Source organism: Talpa occidentalis, unplaced genomic scaffold (genome assembly GCF_014898055.3).
Source record: "Talpa occidentalis isolate TD23 unplaced genomic scaffold, MPIMG_talOcc4v2.1 talOcc4.4, whole genome shotgun sequence".
Taxonomy (NCBI): Eukaryota; Metazoa; Chordata; class Mammalia; order Eulipotyphla; family Talpidae; genus Talpa; species Talpa occidentalis.
In genome coordinates, this window is record NW_023604295.1 from 44073383 (window position 1) to 44095360 (window position 21978).

At 48.7% G+C, this 21978-nt stretch overlaps 1 protein-coding gene across 1 annotated transcript in view; it reads left to right on the plus strand.

The window, feature by feature from the left end:
- The window catches only part of ADCY5 (adenylate cyclase 5), a 139371-nt gene that overhangs the window by 69100 nt on the left and 48293 nt on the right, over positions 1–21978 (plus strand). Inside the window, exons 2-3 of the mRNA XM_037525432.2 lie at positions 15509–15658; positions 20045–20166. Coding sequence (XP_037381329.1) covers positions 15509–15658; positions 20045–20166 — 272 coding nt within the window. The remainder of the gene's footprint in view (positions 1–15508; positions 15659–20044; positions 20167–21978) is intronic.

Sequence of the window (21978 nt, forward strand, 5' to 3'; positions counted from 1 at the left end):
ATGGCACCTGATTCCTCTGTTGGCTCTGGGGAAGGAGACTGGACTCTAATTCCTCATGCCTAAGAATTGGGGCCATGACCTGGTCACCCTTTCTACCCTTGTTCAGAAAGCCAAGAGTGAATGGAGACCAAGGTCCACTGTTGATTTTCTCTTTGGGAGGATGAGTCACATATGGAGATTCCGAGAGCCCCAGGATGCCAGAGCCCTCAGGAAGCAATGAGCTGAGCCTCAGAGTCACATTCTCCTAGTTTGCCAACATGGCCCAGCCTGTGAGGAGGGGTAATTCAGATTCTCTTCACCAGCCTCAGGTCCACAGGCACATCCGCTGGGAATTTCCCTCTGCTCTGTTCCAGGTCAGCTGCTAGTAGGGCTGCAGCAACACTACACCACGTCTCCCAGTTCCCAGCCCCACAGAGCTGTTCTCCGCACCCACAGAGACATGTGGACTTGTCTCAGGGTCATCCCCAATCTCCAGGCCCGCAGTGGCCATGGCACCTGTACTACTTTCATCTGTCCCTCTTGTGTGGTCTCATCTGTGTTTTGTTTAATTCTGACTTGGGCCTCGTCATCCCTGTGAATGGGGATCCTATAACCCCTTCTCGCGCCTTGTGCTGGATGCTCAGTGCCACTGGAGGTCTGGGCTGTCTTTGGATGTGAGCTGGAATATTCAGAGTCTTGAAAGGGCCCTGTAGCCCTCAACTTCCTTTTCATCCATGTGTTCGCTTAAGCTGTTGGTGGTGCTTGCTCTGTCCAGAAGGTCGAGGGTATGAGGGTGAGCAGGGGAAGCATGGCCTTGGGGGGCTTTCCTCTAGCTCGTAGCCCAGCCACTCAGACTTTGGTAGCCCCAACTTATACTGCTTTATACCTGTGACAGGTTTGCACTGGTACCTTAACTAGCAGGTGGTGTCAGCTCCATTTTAGAATTGAGGGCATTGAGAATCCTATAGGTTATATGACTTGCCCAAGGTCACATAGCTTGTGACTCCCTGCACAGTGCTCCTTCTACTGTAACTCCCTACCTCTCTCTCCAGGAACCCCTGGGGTAGCCCTCAAATCCCTGCTGCAGAGCTTGGCAGGCCTGCTGTGTCTCCTGAGCAGTCCCAGGTACAGGTGCCCTTCTGTGCTGGGCATCCCCCAGGTTCCTGGCCTGCCACACACACAGACACGCATACACATGTCCTGCACTCAGGCTGAGGTTAGGTCAGCAGCGTGGTGGCAATTTCGCTTCCCTTTATCAATCTTTCCTCCCTTTCAAATTCAGCAGGCCTAAAGCGGACTCCGAGGTGAGGGCTAGAGAGAGGGAAGGTGGGAGGAAGCTCAGGCAGTGGGTGGGAGAAGCTGAGGGGTGGGGAAGGCACGAGGAAAGCCACACTTCACCTGTGTGGGGTGGAAACCAGAACTCAGTGTTGGGGAGGGGTACTCTTTTCCCTCCCCCGAATCTGATTCCAGCATTTTGTCAGCCCTTTCCCTCCACCTACACAGCCCGGCATCATCTCAGCTGTCACCACTACTCACCTAGAACAATGGAAGCTTGTCTGACTTTCCTGGAAGGGGAGGAGGAAGCTGAGGGTGGGGAAGCATGGGGTGGGGTGGGGGGGGGAGTGTGATAATTGTTTTTTGAGATGAGATTTTTGGAGGAGAGGAACTTCATTGCACTAAGATTATAAATAAACTTTCAGCCCATAAAACTTCTTGCCAGGCCACAAAGCAAAGTCTTCTTCGCCGCAGAAGTCATAGCACAGCATGAGAAGCAGTTTATGGGTGGGGGAACCACCATCCAGCTTCTCTAGAAAACCTTTCCAAGCTTCTCCCTCCCATCCAGTCTCTCTGTCTCCACAATCCCTGTACCCCAACTCGTGTCCTTGGCATGTGTGGGAATGCTGCTGCATGTGGAAGCTGCTCCAGGCCTGTGATTCCCACGCCGCAGTGGGTGGGGCGGGGGCGTCGCCTGGCGGAGATTTGAAGGACTCGCTTCCTCTGGGGTTCCCCACCACTCCGCACGGGTCACACAGGACACATCGTCCTACTTCCAGGTTTGACTGGTTGTCTTGGAGCTGCTGCTCATGGGCTGCAGTGCTGAGCATTCCCCTGCACTTCAGGAGCATGGGGCACAGAATCCTTGAAATTAAAAATTTCCCAGGAAATCTTATAAGTGGCCTCCCCATTCATGGTACTGTGTCAGCACAGTTGTCCTCCCTAAGCAGTGGGAGACCCAGACCTTGGCCATACTTTGGACTAATTCCAGGTGGCAGAGACCTTGTCCATCACCTGTTGCCTCTTGTTTTAACAGATGGGGAAACTGAGCTTCAGAGAGGAACAGTGTCTTGTTCAGAGCCATGACGCTCATTTTTTTTTACCCCCTTCAAATCCAGGATGAGAATTTAGCTTCCTAAATCCTCAGCCCTTTTTCTACATGGTGCTGCCTGCAAACACTCCTTCACTACTCATGGGCTGCCCTTTCTCCATGGTTTTAAATTCACCTCTTTTCTGGGAGCCCCCAAGTTTTGTGATAAGTTAGAGAAGTTGACTTTCAGCTTGATGCGCCAGTCTAGACGATTCTAATACCGCCTCTGAGTCCCCATCTGAGAATTTCTCTTCTCTTGGGGTCTTATGGTTGAGCATCAGCCCCCAGGCACCCCCTTCCTTTTCTGTCTCCACCTTTCATGCTTCTAAAAGCCAGAGGGAGTGGCTGTGATGGGTGTGCCTTCTGAACCGCTTCTGAAGCTGGCAGATGAATTTCAAATGACCACCCCAAGGGAGTGGGGGGGGCGGGGGGCGGGGGGGGGGCTCTCTGTGGTTCTCAGGTGGGGGGCCAGGTCAACTCACCAACTGTTGATGACCTCAGCCCGTGGTCTGTCCCTTGTCCACTCCCTCCAGGTCCCCCCTGCCTTGCCTCCCCTTCATTCAGTGGCGGTGCTGTCTGACAGAAATACAAGAACCACGGATATAATTTTAACTCTCTCAGTAGCCAGAAAAGCAAGCAACAAAAGCAAAAACTGTGGGTGAAATTCACGTTAACATATTTATTTCACAACCAGAATATTATCATTTCAACACGTAATTAATACCAAAAATTATTTCAAAGTCTGGTGTGTATTTTATGCTTGTAGCACAACTGCGTTCAGACCGGCCACGTGGCTGTTCTCTCTGTTCACACGTGGCCAACTCTGTGAACAGCACTGTTCTCTGTCCAGTGGAGTCCTGCCTCCCTTTAGTCTCTCCCTTCTCCCTATTTCTGCCCTTCACCCCCTGATGCAGTATCCATTCAAACTATAACTCAGGCTTCCCCAAAGCATAATGAGAGGCCCCATCATGGTCCCTATGACTTACCCTCCTGTGGTCTGGCCTCCTCTTCCACCCGCTCTCTCCCACAGGTCACCTGTGGGGCCCCTGACAACCTTGGATTCATCTGCATCTTCTCAGCACTGTTGGCTCTCCACCTCTGCCTTGAATTTCTCCCTTCTGTTTCGCTCTCCCAATGCTCTCCTTCTTACTCATTCTGCTGCTCACCCTGAAACCATCCCCTCCCTAGACTTCCTGCATGGTTTAAGAACCAAAGCCCTTCCATTCGCCTGGAGAGGGCAGCTCTCCAAGAAGCCTTGCCTGGGACACCCCAAACACTGCCCAGCTCCCTTCGGAGGGACCCTGGCCGCTCGGACCCTGCTGGTCCTTCTGTCTGTGCCATTTCCACAGCCTTTTTTTCCGCCTCTCTACCTCTATCACCTTCCTCTTCGCTGCTCCTTCCCAGCTGTCAAATTAAGCTTCCCAAAGCTCTGATGGCATCCTCCCGTTGAAAGCCTGCAGCATTAGAAGTTGTAATAACAGGGAACATACGTACATTATAATGTTAAGTGATAAAAGCAGGATACCCAATTATATAAACAGTAAGATCACAGCTCCATGAAAGCAAAAACAAAAAACCATGAATAGATTTTAAAAGGAAAGACAGAAGGAAAAATAACCCAATTAACACTGGATGTCTTGGGGTGGTAAATTGACTTTTTTCTCTATGAATTTGAAATTTTCTCTAATGAATGTACAATTTATAATTTAAAAAATTAACAGGCTTTTTATTTGGGGACTGCAGCCATTAAACGCTTTTTTCAAATGGCTCCGGGTCACATACTTGCTCTTTACCCTGATGTGAATACGCTTGGTGCTCCAGTCATGATCCCCCTCCTCACCTCTGGCCAGTGCCCTGCTTGCTCATTTCCAGTCAATGCTGGCTTCCCAGTGTTCCAGGCAGCCTTGCCCTCTTCTCCCTCCAGCCATTAACTCATGTCTGTCTTCTGGACGCCCCCCACCCCCACGGAACCGTTGACTTCTGGGATCCTGCCCTTGCTACAACGGCCCATCTCTGGACACTTCTACATCCCACTGCCCAGACATGACTTCTTTTCTTGGTGTGGATCTCTTTTTTGACTTATTCGCCTGGTTTTGTAGGCATTTAAATTCTCATTTTATCTCTTTGGCCTTAAGTTCCTTCAGCATGCCATATTCAAAGTAAAACCGTGGGGTTTTTTTGTCTTTAATATGTGTGTCATTTTTCTCTTTTAAGAGTAATATATATGATAGAAAAGTTGAAAACGGTCTAAAGGGGAAATTAAACAATACTTATAAGTCCACCTTTTAGAGACATCCCATCATTGTTAACATACACATATTTTTAGATTGGGATCATGTTAGATATGCAATTCCATATCCTTTTTTACCCACTTGACATTATATATTTAAAATTTCTCTGTGATGTTAACTCTTCTTCAAATAAAACATTTGAAAGACCTAAATGTATTCCAGGGCATCGAAGCACTATCATTTATTTAACTTTCCTCCAGTTGTTTAACATTTAACTGTTCTTATTTTTTAATTTTATAATCATACTTGAATAGAAAGCCCTCTCCAAGCTTCTGAATTTCTGTAGCACAGATTCCCGGGAAGGGACTGACTTACGGGGTCAAAGCATATGAATATTTTTTAAGCTCTTCATAAACGTTGCCAAATCACTTTCCAGAAAGTTATTATACCAGTTCACATCCCTACTGATAGTATAGGATGCCTGTTCTTTTGCTTTCTTGCCAACATTATTACCATGAGAAAAGGCTTTGTTAGTTTAATGGGCAAACTATTGTTTTCATTTGTATTTCTTTTTATTTATTTATACTTATTTATTTATTTATATTTTACATCATTCTTCCTTCTTGTACAATGTATGCTTTCTCCTCTCAGGTGTAGCTCCCATAAAATCCCCACCACCAATTCACCCATGCACCATCACCATAGTCCCTTTTCATTTGTATTTTTTTGCTTACCAGCAAGGTCTCACACGGATCAAATCATGTCTATATGTCAATTGTAGTTTTCCTTCTTTGAATAAGTAGCTTGTTCATCTATTTTATCCATATTTCTGTTAAATTCTACGTATTTCTTGTTAATTGATAAAATGTTCATGTATCATCTCCTCTGACATATTTCTTGCAAACTGAGTGTCTGTGGAATTAACTTGGGGTTGGGTGCGAAGCCTGTGGAGTTTCCTCCCACCTGCTGCTGTGCATATGTAGGGCCACGTGGCCATGATGAGGGTTTCCCAGGTCCCCAGCCCAGCTCTGCACCGGTACTCGGGTCAGTGCTCAATGAATGAAAGTAAGAGGAGATCCTGCTCTGTGAAAGCTGGTTTTTCTCTTCTTGAGCATACACAAGGCCTGAGATCTTCCTAGGAAAATGACAGAACTAAAGTTCACAGTGTGGCCAGTTCTCTGTAGAGGCACGACAGAAAAAATGGCCTCATTTGCAATGGTCTCTGTTTGCTTTAAATTTCAAGGGAATCAAAACCACAAGGAGCACTTCACTCCCACTAGGATGGCTGTAATTAAAAAGTTGGACAAAAACAAGTCTTGGGGAGGATGTGGAGAAATCAGAAACTTCATCCATTGCTGGTTGAAATATAAATGGTATGACTATTTCTGAAGCAGAAACTGTTGGTCAGCTCCTCAGTGTTAAACATAGAGATAACCTTGACCCAGTATCTTAGACTGTTCCGGTTGCTATAACAAAATACCTTACGTTGGGAGGCTTAAACAACAAACATTTATTTCTCAATAGTTCTAGGGGCTGGGAAGTCTAAAATCAAGGCTCCACAGATTCAGATTCTGGTGGCAAGGGAGGTCCATTTCCTGGCTCATACCGTCTCCTCTCTGGGTCTCATGTGGCGGAAGGAGAGCTGGAGATCTCTCTGAGGTGTCCATTAGAAGGGCCCGAAGCCTGTTTGTGAGGACTCCACCTTCATGACATCTCCTGAGACCTCACTCCTAATTCATCACACTGAAGCTTAGAGTATTAACATATGAATTGGAGCAGCAGGGCCGCAAACATTCAGTCAATAACAGCAGTCCCCCTCCTAGAGATTTGAACACATACATGTCTACAAGAACTTCTGTGTAATTGTTCATAGCACTTATCATTCATAATAGCCAAAAAGTGGACACAACCCAGATGCCCATAGCCAATGAATGGATAAACAAAATGTGGTGTATCTCTACTGTGGAATATTATTTGGCCGTGGGAAGGGCTGAAATGCTGATATATCTTCTAACACAGATGCATCTTGAAAGTTTTTATGCCAAATAAAAATAGCTAGTCTCAGAAGGTTGCCTGTTATATGATTTCATTTGCATGAAAAGTCCAGAACAGACAAATCTGTCAAGACAGATAGTAGATTAGTGGTTGACAGGAGCTGGGGTGGGGGTGGGAAAAAGGCAATGATAAATGAGTATGGAGTTTCTTTCGGGGGTGTTGAAGACGTCTGGGATTAGATAGCGGTGATGGTTGTATGACCGTGTAAGTATACCAAAATCTACTGAATTGCTTTAAGAGGGTGAGTTTTATGGTATATGAGCTATATCTCCACGAAAAGAAAATTAAGCCAGACTAGATTGTCTTTCCCTGATTTATTTTCTTTTATATCGTAACGGGATCCACCGAGGTCCTGCCAGCTTCCCACCACCACAGTGTAAGAGCATGTGTTTGGAGGCAATGACTGGGAGTCAGTCCCTAATCAGCAGCATTTATGTGACCAGGATCTGTGAAGAAGGCCTGGGGCGGCTGGGACAAGGGTGAAAGGAAGCTGAGTGTTTTCTTTATTAGATAGAATAGAACAGAAGTGGGCCTAAATTAAGTTGGGATAAATAACAGCTCAGTGCAGTACAGTAGGATGAGCTCTGAAGTCAGAATGAGAACCTGTAATTTTGTTGCGCACTGCCTTGCTGTGCCAGGGCTTCTACCTCCAGCCTCAGTTTCCTCATCAGCAGGTGGGAGGGGTGGTAATATCATAGACTTGCTTATCTTACAGGGATGTGATGAGGATGGAACAAAATAGTACATGTGATAGCATTTTAGAGACTGTAAGTTGCTGTACCCAGTCATTCCTAGATACTTGTCTTTCTCCATATTTTAGTCTTCCTAAAAAGGTATTGCGCAGATGCTAATTATTGATTTGTTAGTATTTCCTGCTCAGATTTTAGTAATAGTAAAAATGTTTTGACTAAACAACATACTTTCAGAATCACATTGAAGGTTGGTGTTTTTCAGAGGCAGTGAGTTGTCAGGATGGCTGGGGTAGGTGATGAGAGGCAGATATGGTCTATGAGAAGATTTGTAGAATCTTAATGCCAATGCAGAAGTTCGGGGCGTATCTTACTGGTCCTAGGGAATCGTGGCTGGCTTTTGAGCAAGAAAGTGTCAAGATGTAAAGGATATCATGTGAGGAGCTCTGGCACAGAGGATAATTTGCAGAGGTGGTTCTGGGGCAGGAGAGATTGACAAGCCCCAGCAGCTAGATGGAAGGACAGATGTCGTCTGGGTGGGACCTTCCTAAGAATGGCCTTATTTCTCCAGAACCTTCGGGATAGACTGGCCACCTTATCACAAAAGCTCCCAAGCAGAAATAATGTGACTTTGATCACCAAAAAAAGCACTTAGCAGTCTTTATTCTTTGTAAAGCAAAAATTTTAAAGAGGTGTCACTGTGATTAAAAAAGAGTTAGAAACATAATATTTTTGAAAAGCCATTTAGCACCTGATTGAGCATGGCACAATAAACAAGGGCCCATGCCAGTATGCCTGCTAAAAGTAAATGATTTAAGATTGTCTTTCCTTGATTTATTTTCTTTTATATCATAACGTGATCCACCGAGGTCCTGTCAGCTTCCCACCACCACTGTGTAGGACACAGTGGATCCAGGGCAGGGGAAAGAACTCATGTCTGGTTTGTCAGCTCCTTTTAGTTGGGATTCATTTCATTACTAGTTTTGTGCATTTATAAACAGAAAAAAGAGACCAGAACGGGAAGGAATTGGTACCTGCCTTTAGGACTAGGCTCGGGGACACACCTGTAGGAGAAAACCCCCACCCCTTCTCTTCCTAGTAATCTGGGTAGTGGGAAGCTGGAGATTTGGAAAATCAGATCCCAGCTTTGGCTTGCACTTGGCTGAGGTGGTGTCAGACTCTGCTGTGGAGAAACCTCTGTGGTCTGACTATGCAGGAGCCACGAGCGTATAGGAGGATCTGGAAGACGCCTGGCCAAGGGGGAACTGGAGCTGGTTCACTCTTGCTGTGCTGGGTTTGGGCCAAGGGAGAAGGGGCTGCCTGAGCTGGGGGAGGGCAAGTTTGAAAAGGGTTGCCAGGTAAAATACAGGTCACTCAGTTAAATTTGAAATCCAGATAAAGAATAAATGATTTTTTACTGTAAGTATATCTCAGATATTTTATACAGCACATGCTTATATTTATTTTTAAAAATTTTTAATTGAAGTACTATTGGTTTACGTCATTATCAATGTTTTGGAATATTCCTCTCTCAGGTGGTCACTGCAGCTCACTCATCACCAAATCACCTCATCACTATAGTCCAGTATGCTCTCACCCCTTCTGTTCTCACCCTCTTCCTCCCTTTGTCCCTCTGGATGTCTCCATTCTATGATCAGGGTTGGTTTAAAAGTTTGTTTTTGTCTGACCATTTGTTTGGTTTCTCTATATTCTACATATTAATGAAACCATTTATCTTTCTTGTGGTTTACTTCACTTAGTATAATCCCTTCCAGTTCCATCAGGTTGCTGTACATGGCATGAGTTGATCTTATCTGATCACTGAGTAGTATTCCACTATGTATATACACATCTTCTTGATCTACTCATCTGTTTTTGGGCACTTACTATTTCCATAGCTTGGTTATTGTAAATAGGGCTGCAGTGAATATAGGAGTGCAGGTTTCCTTTCAAATTAGTTGTTTTCTTTGGGTAGATTCCTTGGAGTGGGCTTGCATGGCAGATCCACTTTCAATCTTTTGAGAAACCTCCATATTGCTTTCCAAAGGGGCTGGACCGGTCTATATTCATATCAGCAGTGTAAGAGGATTCCTGTTTATATATATATATATATATAATGAATACTTTTATATATGTGTATATATAAGTATATATACTATATTATATTATATATGTATGTATATATAAAAGTATTCGTTCTATATCTGAAATTCAAGTTGAGCCGAACATCCAGTCTGTCCACCTACCCCCACCCCCAAATCACTAAATCTGGCTTCCTGGGGAGTTCTGCTTCCCCACCAAACATACCTGTGACCAGCCCTGAAAGGGCGCACTGACTTTCAGGGAACAGCAGCCACACAACTAGCACATAGTCTTCCCCAGCTTATCTCCTATTCCAAACCCATTCATTCCTAGTATCTCTTTGCCTCGTAACCTGCCTGGTCTGGCCGAGTAACACACCTACTGCAGTGGGCCTGAGGTTGGCTGCTAGGGTTTCTTTCACCTTTGGAGAGTCACCGCACAAACCCAAGCACTGGAGCTTCACTCCTGGCCAAACCAAACCTGCAGCCGGAAGTGCTGGGGCTTTAGAAAAATGCCATTGGAGTTGTAAATATTCATAGGCCTCTCCCCTGGGTTTCCACTCAGAGACTAGAATTCCAAACATTATCCTCTAGCAGGGCTTCTCCTGGTGTGGTCCTGGGGCCACCTGGACCCAAACCATTTGCAGGACCTGTTTTAAAAGCAGATGCTGAGGCTGCCTCCAGGGCTGAGGTTCGCTGTGTGGCTGGGTTCTCCTTTCCTCCAACCCGTTTTTATATTGGGGCTGCTCCGTAACAATTCCTGCACACGTGTGCACACACAGGCACACACCGTGTGGCTGGATGGGTCCGGTGAGGTTGGCACTGGGAAAACCAATAAACCCTTAATTAGGCCGTGTTTACCTGCTGTTGTGAATGATACCTGTTATTATTTGCTAATTAAGTCTTTGACATAGGAACAGGGTGATACTGTTACTGGATCTGCCTCTGTGGGGATATAGGAAGCGTGCTCAATAGTTGCTCATTGTTTTTAAGTGAAGAGAGCCAGTTGGCATTTCTACCCCTTATGCTCAAGGGGTGAGATCATTAAGTTAAAAAATTCTTCCCAGAACTTTTATAAACTAGAAGCAGAATTCCATCAGATTTGACTGATGGCTCTTCTCTATAACATTAGCTTCTGCACAGGGACCTTACCATCTATTTAGAACTGGTATGCTTGTTATAGGACAGGGAGAGGGTTGGGCGCCAAATCTGTTATAGGACAGGGAGAGGGTCAGCCCAAGCCCCGCAAACCTGCCTATTCTAAATGGGTTCTGCCATCCGCCGCATCAACACAAAACATAGGAGACTTTAATGGGAAGGAACTTTAATAAAACTAGGAAACAATACAGGTAAGGCAAAGAGTCTAGTTTCTAAATGAAGCACCTAAAGTTACCCGTCCCCTCGTGGGTAAAAGTCCATCCATATGGGATTGGCCCAGAGCAAGGCCCCAAAGCCTGCCACAAGTCTAAAGCATCTTCCAGTGGGGACCCACAGAAAAGGGTCACAAACAACTGGACAAGCCCGGAAGGAAAAGAGCAAAATCAACATCAAGATAAAAGCTGCCATTGTCACCTCCCCACGGGTCTCACCCACATCTGTGTCACCCAGTCCACGACCAAAAGACAAGCGCAGTTTCTTTACATGTCTCTAGGCTCCATGCGCCTCCTCCAGGTCTCCTGGCTCCATCCTGCTTCCTTCCTCAGTCTCTTCTTGCAGCTTCTTCTCTTCCTGCTCAGCTCCCCCCTCCCTTGGGTGGGGCAGGGAAACTCCCCCTTTCCTGGGGACCACCCTGTTGCATGCTGACCCCTGCTTTTAGAGAGACGGGCGAGGAGAGGGTGTGTGTGTGTGTGTGTGTGTGTGTGTGTGTTAACACATCAATCCCACTTTTTCACTCTCAGGTCCAATTTGCTGAAATCACCCTTTCCAGCAGCCTTGCTCAAGACCCCTCCTCACAAGCCAGCACCCTGACTTCCTCACCTGGTTTTGTGTTGAGTGGATGAGAGGGAAGAACACTGAGGCACACTAAATTTAGCAAAGCCATTTGGACCCCTATTGGGTTACAGAAATTTATTTCACCTGGATTTGCACCGTCTGCTGCTATTGGCCTTCTGGCTGCAGGAGGAGTCAGATTACAGCCTGAGAGGCCGGCGGGATTAGTGCCCCGATGCTGCTGCGGCCCGGTTGATAATTACCTCGGGAATCAGGTCTCAAAATAGACTCTGGCCCCTCTTTCTGCCCTTTTCCTGCCCTGTCAGTTCATCGCATTCTCTCTTCTAGTCACTCCTGGGTCTTACTCCTGGTTTGGTTTTGTTTTTTAATTAGGTATGATTTTCATACAGCAAAACTCACCCTTGGAGGGCACAATTCTGTGGGTTTGACAAATTCATGTAGGTGTGTAACGCCTACACGGTCAAAATAGGAAATAATGTCCCCTGAAATATTTCCTGACACTGCCCCCTTTGTAGCCATTCACTCCACTTTCCCTTGGAAACTTCTGATCTGTTTTCAGTCTCTATAGGTTTGCCTTTTCCAGAACACTGGGTAAATGGGATCATATAGTCCATAGCTTTTTGAGTGAGTTTTCTTTTAGCAGAATGTATTTGAGATTTGTGTGTGTTATCGCGAGTTTGTTCCTTTTTGTACAAGAAGAATATTATATAAACATTCATGCATAGATTTTTGTAGCAACATAATTTTCCATTTCATTTGGGCAAATACCTCAGAGTAAGGTTCTGGGTCAAACAGCAAGTGTATGCTCCTCTTGCTCACCAGTACCAGTGTTAGCAGTTCTTTATTAGCCAGCCTAATTGTGCTTAGTCAAATATCCTTTTTTTTTAAAGATGTATTTATTTATTTATTTATTTATTTATTTATTTATTTATTTATTTATTTATTTATTTATTTATACAAGCACTGGGTACAGTCAGAAGCGCAGGAGGGTGAGAGAATTCACCAGAGCCAGAGCGGGCAGCAGAGCAGGCAGAGGGACCGAAGTACACTGCTGAGGGGAGCAGCGGGCGGCAGGAGAGGTCTGCGCTCCATGTGGGACCCTCCACTGGTGGCCGGGGAGCAGCCAGGGATTGAACCGGCGCCGCAGAGGCTGCAGGCAGCTTCGCAACCCAGCGCTCAACCGCTGCGCCACCGGGGAGGCCCTAGTCAAATATCTTATTGTTTTTTTAATTTTCATTTCTTTGATGGCTAATAATGTTGAGCATCTTTCTATGTGTTGATTTGTTATCCTTATGTCTTTTTTTGATGAATTACCTACCCAAATATTTTGCTTTTTTAAAAAGTAAACTGTTGGGCCTCCCTAGTGGCGCAGGCGGTTGAGCGCATCGCTGTGAAGCTGTCCACAGCCTCTGCAGTGCCTGTTCGATCCCCACAGGCAGCGGAGCAACCCACATGGTGCCACAGACCTCTCCTGTCTCGACCTCTGCTCCCCTCAGCAGTGTATTTTGGTCAATCTAACTGTTCTGCTCCCCACGCTGTCTCTGGTGAATCCTCTCACCCCCTCACCCTGTGCATCTGGCCTGTACCCCAGTTCCTGTATGCCTGTAGTTGACATATAACATATTGGTTTCAAGTGCATAACTTAATGATTTGTTATTGGCATATATAGTGAAATGCTTGCCACAGTAAGTCTAGTTAACACACACCACGACATTGGTAAAATCTGATGGAATTCTGCTTATGGCCTGTTGGGATGAAGTTTGTAAATAGCACCTTGCCCTCTCCTTTCAAACAGTGATCCCCTAGAACATACTTTGGAATTCCATGTAATCTGCACCTTCAGCCTTACCCCTCTTTCAGTGGTCCCCAGTGACATTCCAGACCTGAGAACCTTGCTTAGTGTCACTTCATTGGTTAAGACTACAGGCCTCAGTCTGTGTCTTCCTGGACTTTCTCTGTGGTTAGGGACCCTTCCTTCTGAGTCACACTGCTTTGTGCAGTCCCTAGCTTCATGCAGGTTTTTGTTTCCTCATTATTAGGCTTCTGTGGCAACCTCATGACCTATCTCCCACTCCCTGCACTACTCGGCCCCTGATGAATCTTCTCAAAACCATAAGCTCATCCTGCTATTATTTAGTTCAACAAGACAACTCCCACTGGATAAGGATTATGCCAGACCTTCTCAGCCTGACTTCTTGATTTGCCTCTAAACTGCCTTTCAGCTCTGTCTTCCCTCTCAGCATCAGAGAGCCCACAGTATTTACTCAAATGTCTTGGTACTTTGCGGACTTGAGCTTCCTGGATCTTCTCCCTGGATAGGGATGCCCTTTCCCATGCTGCTGGCCTGGCCAGACACACCCGGACCCCAGACCCACACACTGAGCCTACCCAAGGGCTCTCACTCCTCTCCCCCTTGTTGGGCAGACTCATTGTGCTTCCTATTGCCAGTTCTTTGTCAGTCTTGACTGCTTATCTCCTCAACCACATTGTAAGTTCTGTAGACTTGAGGTCTTTTTTCTATGTGATAAATAGGCTGGGTTTTTCCTCTGCTGTGTGTTGACATAAAATGACAACAGTAGGATTCTGTAGTGGTTGGGGTTGAGCAGGGGATTGTGGGAGTCATCAGAGTTGGTGGAGCTGGTATTCTGAGCTTGTCCCTTCTCTGAAAAGACACCCAGGAGGTTTCTGGGAGGTGTCCAGGAGGTGCTTGGAGGGAGCTCAATGCATCCTTCAGCTGTGGAGAGCCAGACTTTGAGATGAGAAAGAGAAAGTTTCTTTCTGCTCGTGGGTGGGTACAGACATGATACAGGATGTCTCAGGGGAAGATGGTACCACATCCAACAGGAGACCACTTGGTGTCCAAACTAGACTGACTGAAGATCTTAGTGCAGGTTGGGACCACCTTAGAGCCAGAGTGTGGGAAACCTTCAGGTAGAACGAAGTAAAAGGTGGGTCTTGGCACTTCCAGAGACAAAGAGGCCCCTGGAAGAAGAGGGTGGGAGTCATCTGGCAGGTCACTGCCAGGAGGCTGAAGTATCAGAGAACCAGATGGACAAGTGCCTTCCTCACCCCAGACTAGGGACCAACGCAGGGCTCTTGGGGGCCTGATGAGCCATAGAGGAAAGTATAAGGCAGATCTAAGCTCCTCTTCTGCAGTTGGCACTAAGAATTATGGTTTTTGGGGGGAGAGATTAAGACCTAGAACCTGAGCATCTTTGTCTGGCTTCTGTCTTGTGTGATTTGGGGCAAGAACAGCACCAAGATCAGTTTACCCAGAGAGCTCCAGAGCTGCAAGGAGAAGTTTTGACTAAACAGTACTTTCACCTAGACCTTGAAATATTTTGTGTAAAGTTGTTTTTGTGGGTTGTGGTGTGTTTGGTTTATCCTTAACTTTTCAATACCTATTCCTTTCAAAAGAATTCAGCCGCGTCTCTGCTATCTGAAGGGACAGTGGTATTTTTCCACACAGACATTTCAGTGCACATAAATAGTATGTCAGTGAGGAGCAGGGCCTGATGGCAGACCCTCGCCAGCAGGTGTGGTGGGGCAGTCAGGGCCATGGTGTTGATGCAGGGAAAAATGGAAGCCAGGACAGAGAGGAGATGAGACCCGCTGCGCACGCTGATTCCCTGCTGCCAGGGGGTCTTTTCCTTTTCTCCTTCTGCAGACACCTTGTCACAGTGCCAGGTGACTCATGGGTAACCAAAAGTCCAGTGGACCCTTGAACAACATGCGGTTGGGGCACCCACCCCTGAGGCATCAAAATCCACATTCACCTTTGACTCTCCCAAAACTCAACTATAGTTCTCCCTTGGTATCCTGAGGGGTTGACTTCAGTCCACAGATGCTCAAGTCCCTTCACCTCTGGTACTAGGGACACATTCAGGATGATTATTCAGTGATTTGGCGTCCTTAGAGCCACACCCTGTCACAGGCCAGTCAGGCTTTGGACCTTAAGGACAGCAGGGAGCCTGACTGATTACACAGGGCTACTCCCGGATGTCGCTGGCTTTTGTTTCTCTGGCAGCTCTGTGTGTGTATATGCTAAGATGGGGGCTGGACGCTCCATGCTTTGGGGCATGGAGGGGTCAGGATTGAGGCTGCAGTGACTGGCGCCTGCTCCAGGTCTGAGCTTCCTGTCCTGTCTCTCCTCTGCAGCTTGTCTCCAATGTCCTCATTTTCTCCTGCACCAACATCGTGGGCGTCTGCACCCACTATCCGGCTGAGGTGTCCCAGAGACAGGCCTTCCAGGAGACCCGGGAGTGCATCCAGGCTCGACTCCACTCTCAGCGGGAAAACCAGCAACAGGTGAGTGAGGCCTACCCTCTGGGCACTGGGAAGAAGCAGAGCCTCAAGACTGCCTCTGCCCAGCTCCCGCGGGGGCGTGGCCCTCTCCTGGCCAGCCTTGTTTACTGCAACTGCCCCTGGGGAGTGTTTCCCCTGGAGGGAACCCAGATTCCTGGCTCTCTGGGAATGCTCTAGGAGAAACTCTAGAGAGAGCACTCCACCCCTGTCCTTGTCTATTGCCTCCTCAGTCTCTCCCTGTGGTTTACAAGCAAGCCAAGCCGTCTAGGCCTTAAGTAACAGGAAGATGCCCCATCCTGCCCAAGGCTGATGAGTTGGATTGGTAAGAGCATCAGCATTCCCACCTGGGATTAAGGATTCCACCCCCTCAACCCTTCTCCCCCTCAAGAGAGGAGGGAGGGAGAAGGAAAGGAGGCCCCAACTGTCAGCCTCTTACTCCCACATTGGGCACATTGTCTATGAGTTCTGAAGTTTGGTTGCTCCAGAGTAAAGAGTCCTTACCCGCAGAGGACTCCTGGAAAGGGAAGCCATTTGGGGGCCACACGGTCAGGAAGACTGGTGAGCCCTACTGGGGACCTACCACTCAGTGTTTCTCTTGGGTAGGAGCAGGGCAAGGACTAAGGGCTGCATCAGGGCTTCTTGTCTGCTTGAAGTCCTGGGGGCATCCTATTTGGGGTCACCTTGACCTCCTTTCTGATGTGAACCAGATAGAGGTTTAGGAACTCTGATGGGATGGAGCTGCTTAGCTCTTAGATGACAGGCCCCAAGAAGGGTGTGAAACCCCAGGAGAGAAAATGGCTGGTCAGCAGGGTGATGGGGCTCCCACTGGACTCAATCTAGGCATGGCTCTTAGAGATGAGGTTACTCCAAACCAGAGGGTCCTCCTCTCTTCTTGTGTTAGTTTCTCCCCAGACCCTAAGCCAACAGGAGTGGTGTGTGCCACACAACACATCAGGCCTGATGGCAGGGTAAATATGGGACGCCTACCTGTGGGTGTGGGGACAGGGGAGATAAAGGCCTAGACGGCAGTGGTTACTGTACCCTCCTGGCTAACATGGAGTGCGTGTGTTCTGTGGCTGCCTCAACTGACTGCAGTTTTACCACAATGTGAGGGTGTCTGTGGCTCTGTCTGTGTTCATCCTAAGGGAGTTATAGTGACATAGGCTAGAGACATCTAGATAGCCTGGGGGCCAGCTCTGCAGCGTCTGGCCTCAGTCACTGCCTGCCCCTTCTTGCCTGCTGCCTGTCTCTGTGACCGCTGTGTCCTGCCAGGTCTGTAGCTCATCCTGCCCCATCTGAGACCTGGCTGTCCCCATGCACTTTTTCAGCTTCTTGTCCAGCTTCTTAAATGAAACGGTGTCCCTGGAGTCCTCCTAACAATTTTTCTGGACACATTTACTGTGCCTCTGCACCCTGCATCCTGCTCACCTCTAAGCCCCTCCAGCCTCCAAAGCCCTCTCTTCCAGGCCCAGCATCTTTCTCCTGATGTCAGGATACTTCCTGCCCCTTATATGTTGGGGAGTGGCCCCTATCCCTTCGATGCCTTGTCCTCTTTCTAGTAAAATTACCATTTTATGGCTCATTAGTTTACTTGCTCTGACACTGGCTAGGCTGGACATTCCACCAGATCCACAGGGACTTGGGGGAGAAAATATTTGCTATACCATGTTCTGGGCCTAGACACTGGGGAGGAGAGGCTCACTTCCTGGGGACAGGCCCCCCTCACCCAGCCAGCCCCACCAGCTCTCCAGTGTCCTGTTCCCCTGCAGAAAAGGCTGCTCCTATGTCCCTGGGGGATGCTCCTGGGTGCCACACTATGAGGGAACTCAGAATTGTCCCCCAGTATTCCTGCCCATTCCTCCTGGCCCTCAGCCCCAGAAATAGATTCTCTTGTGAATCTAAGCAGTTTGAACCCCCTTCCTGTCAGTTCTTCTCTATCTTCACAGAATTGTCCTTCATTTGTGTTTCCCTCACAAGTAACTGTTTACTGAGATGCCAGTAAATATCCGATGGCCTTCAGTGACTGACACTTGTGGAGACAGGCAGACCCATGGAGGTACTAGCCCTCACCAGTTTGCCAGTGTCCCCCAGGTTTAAGGCTGTCCCTGTAAGGCTCCCATCTTTGGGGGCCTGTCACACACACACTTCAAGGGAGACAGACCACTGAGATGCAGATTGGTTGGAGAGTACAAGGAGGCTGGTGTTGGCAGGACCAGGACCCTCCTCCTGAATGGAGTGAGCTCTTGGATGGTTAGGAGCGGCACATGAGGAGGGTGATGCTAGCTAAGGATCTGTTGTGCAAAGGCAAGAAAAAACTACCAGAAACTGGAGAAGTGTCCCTGGGTTTTCTCTGTTGGGAGCAGAGCAGAGGTTTCAGTTCAGAGAGTGCTAGGAAAGGGCAGGGAGCATAGAGGCATAGGGAGGAACCAGAAGGTGGTATTTGGGAGTGTGGGTCCATCCTGAAAGTTTCGGGAGGCCTGGAAGAGTTTTACACAGGGCAGCGATAAGGTCAGGTGTGCTTTAGAAAGGTCCCTCACAGCTTGCCGTGTGGCGCATAGGGCAAAGGCGGCAGGCCTGGAGACAGCCTGACTCAGAGGCTGTCTAGTCATCCAGGCCACACTTGAAGGAGGCCCCAACCTGCTAGATGGTGAAGCTGAGGTGGTGGAGAGGTGCTTCCCAGGCCGAGGGTGGTGGGAGCAGGCCAGGCACAAGGAGGGGTGGCTGCGGTGACAGCATTGGGCTTCAGTGGAAAGTCAAAGGATGTGGGCTCAGGTCCAGAAGAGTCCACATTGGACGCAGCTGGTGGAACCCCGGAAGGCTTTGGAGGTTTTAGCAGGGTGACATGGCAGGTGCAGGGTGTTAGAGAGATTGGGGCCTACTGGTAGCAGTGGGGGCTGCAGAGAGGTAGACTGGCCAGGACTGCAGGGCCAGAGTCCTGCTGTTGGGTGGGATCTGTCTATGGGCAGGCAGGAGGGGCATGGAGCAGCAGGGACAAACCTGAGAGCCATGTCCAAATCAGCAGGACTCAATCAGTGCTGCCCAGGGCCCCCCGAGGGGGAGAGGGAGCCCCGGGGGAAAGTTCTGAAAAATAAAAGCAGTTTGCGTGGGCAAACTGAATGGTTTTGGTGATCAGGAGAATGAAGGTGTTGTGGGCAAAGGCAAGGACAGAGGGCCAAGTGGGACAGAACTGGGGGCAGGTGAATGTGGTTCCGAGCATGGTGCCAAGGCGCCAGGGGCAGGACATCCGGGTGGACAACTGGACACTCAGGATGCCTGGATGCCAGGCAGGGATTAGGAAGTGGGTGGCATGGGGATGTGCTTGATATGAGGCTAGGAGGAGGGAGAGGAGCCAGAAGACGCAGGAGCATGAGAAGATCATAGAGCCACCTGAAGGGGTGGCCTGGTGTATGGTGCCAAGTACGGGACAAGTGATCGAGGAAGGTTGGCAGCAACCAAGAAGGCTCGAGTTGAGAGCAGACTGTGAGTGAGCCTGGTCAAGGGCCCGGTGTGGGTAGTGGGCTGCGGAGGGTGCGGGTGGTGTCTGCCCAGTCAGCAGGCAGCCAGGTCTCTTGGAGCAGGCAGGCAAGCCCAGGAGGACCCCCAGACCCCAGCCTCCGTGATGTGGCCCTGGCCCCTCTCCCTCTTCTCTCCCATCTCCCCTTCTGTGGGTCTTAACTGCTGTGTTTGCCAAAGTCAGTGTGCTTTCCCTGGGCCACTGCCCCTCTGTAGAAATGGAGCACCCTCCTCTATACCTCATCCTCCGTCTCCGCGAAACCTCATCTGGCCACTCTGCTTCTCCCAGTCTAGGTCAAGTAGCCCTTGCTCAGAACCCCTGGTCCCCAAACCCCCAGGAGACTGGAGCTTTGTAAGGGGGGAGTTTTGCCTGTCTCCTTCCTGCTTGAAGCTCCCGGCACCTCCCAGCATGATGCCAGGAACATGGTGGGGGCTCCACTGTGATTTCACAGCTGAGCAAAAGAATATCCTTTAATACTCTCAACAACCCCATCCCTATCTGCGGATGGGGAGCCCGGGTCCTGGTTCAGTAATCTAAGTTCGTACAGTCATACAGTCTCAGATGACATCCAGAATTCTACCCAAAGTGCTCAGTTCCACAGGGTCACTGGTATCTCCCCCATGTACACCAGAGAACCAGGAGGTGTCCCAAGAAGCGGGGAGTGGGGCTGAGGTGGGGAGCAGGGAGCCCTGGCAGCATGACCTCAGTCCCTACCCCACACAGCAGTGGTCGCCACACAGGTTTCAGGAGAGATGAGAGGGTTTCCAGGGCCCTGCAGGTGGGGGCACAGGTGTGGAGGAGCAGGGCCTGGGAGGAGAGGAGACTGCCAGGCAGGTGGAAGGAGCTGTGACAAAAGCATCTGCTTCCCTCCCCAGGAGCGGCTCCTGCTGTCTGTCCTTCCCCGTCATGTTGCCATGGAAATGAAAGCAGACATCAATGCCAAGCAGGAGGATATGATGTTCCATAAGATTTACATCCAGAAACATGACAACGTGAGGTAAGGGTGGGGCCCGGGGGGCAAGGGCAGGGTGGGAGGACTGAGCTCCTAACATCCCCACACAAGGTTCTTTCAGGGGGGCTCAGCCCAATCTGTGGCCTTTTGGGTTTGGAATGTGTGTTTTCTGGGGCCCCCAGCCCCACCCCTGTAGGTCTGTGAAGTGAATTGTTATTGGGGGAGGAGGTGAAGTTACGGAGTGAGGACATAGAAAGGAGGAGGAGAGAGGAGAGAGCTACACCAGCAGCCACTGGGGAAACTCCCAGCCTAGCCAGGGAGACAGAAAGCCTAGCTCAGGATGCAAATGTCACCATCATCTTCACCCTCCTTGCCACCTAGCAGCTTCCATGCTTTCCATGGAAAGCCATTTTGTGCCAGGCACTGCACAAGGTTTTATCACTAATCTTCCTGACAATCCTGCCAGGCAGGCACCCGTAATAGCACCCCTCATTGAGAGGTTGCATTCAGAGTGCCTAAGACCCTTGCCCAAAGTCACTCAGCCCAGAGTGCTAAAGCTGGAGTGCTCCATGGTGGCCTGCCCCAAAACCCATGCTTGTTTTACTGCATATTAGCTGCTCCCCTAGGCAGAAGCTGCTGACAGCAGGGACATGCAAGCAGATGTAGATTAATAGAGTGCAAAATCTGCTTATGAGTTCCATGGGGACATGGAGGGAGAGATACAATGGCCTTCATCCAGCATGGCTTCCTGGAGGGCCTGCTAATCCTCCCATATGCCCAGAAAGGTGTGGCAGTGCTTCCCTTCAAGGGAGTTGCTTTCTCACTGGCCAGTTTTCCTAAGACCAAGAGTCCTCTAAAGTTGGTATAAAGAGAACCCTTTGGAAGCTTAGGCTGAATTTTCAATAGCAGTATTAACTTGAATGATACAAATTATTGCAATCATGCACACACAGCTGCACACACACACACACACACACACACACACACACACTACTCCATTCATGCCCCTGCCTTCCCAGATGAGGCGGCGGGGGTGAGCTGTGCTTTTATGCAGAGCAAGTAGAACTGCCCAGTTCCCACTAGTCATGCCCTAGAATCCAGGGAGGTTGCTTGTGCCTGTTTGTCCTCCACTCATCTCCCAAAACAGATTGCAAGTCTTTGGGAGAAAATGTCCCTGCACAACATTTTTGTCCTCAATTTTTAGGGCATCTCGAGCCCCCTGAAGCCCACCCACTCTCCACCATCAGGCGGGGACAGTGCAGGCAGCAGGGAGAAGGCTCCCCTCACCAAGTCTTTCCAACCTTGAGGTCTCTGGAAGGGCTGCAGACTCGGCAGGGCAAAGCTCAGCAAGGAAAGTGGGGTCTGGGCCTTGGTAGGCAGTGCTGACATTGCTGGTTTCCCAGCTTCTCCTCCTCATGCCATCTCTGTCCTCACGTGGTAGAAAAACTGCTAATTGTAAGCTACATATAGAGTTTTCTCAACCCAAACACTGTTCTAAGTGCTCGCATATATTCTTCTAATTCCCACAACAAAAAGAGGTTGATACCATTATTACCTATATTTTATAAGTGAGGAAACTGAGGTATAGAGATTAACTCATCCACGATTCCTTAAGTGGACAATTACCTCCAGAAAGCTTTTAATATTGGGGTTTTTATCTAGTCTAACTAGGTAAAAATTTCATAAGCCGAGGAGGAAAGGGTTTCAATGAGGATTCTGTGGGAAGAAGCCTTGGAATCCCTCAGATCAAAAAGAGACTCAGGGAAGGGAGAAGTGTGTGTGTGTGTGTGTGTGTGTGTGTGTGTGTGTGTGTGTGACTGAGGAGCCACCGGGCCTTTCCTCTCTGATGGCAACCTT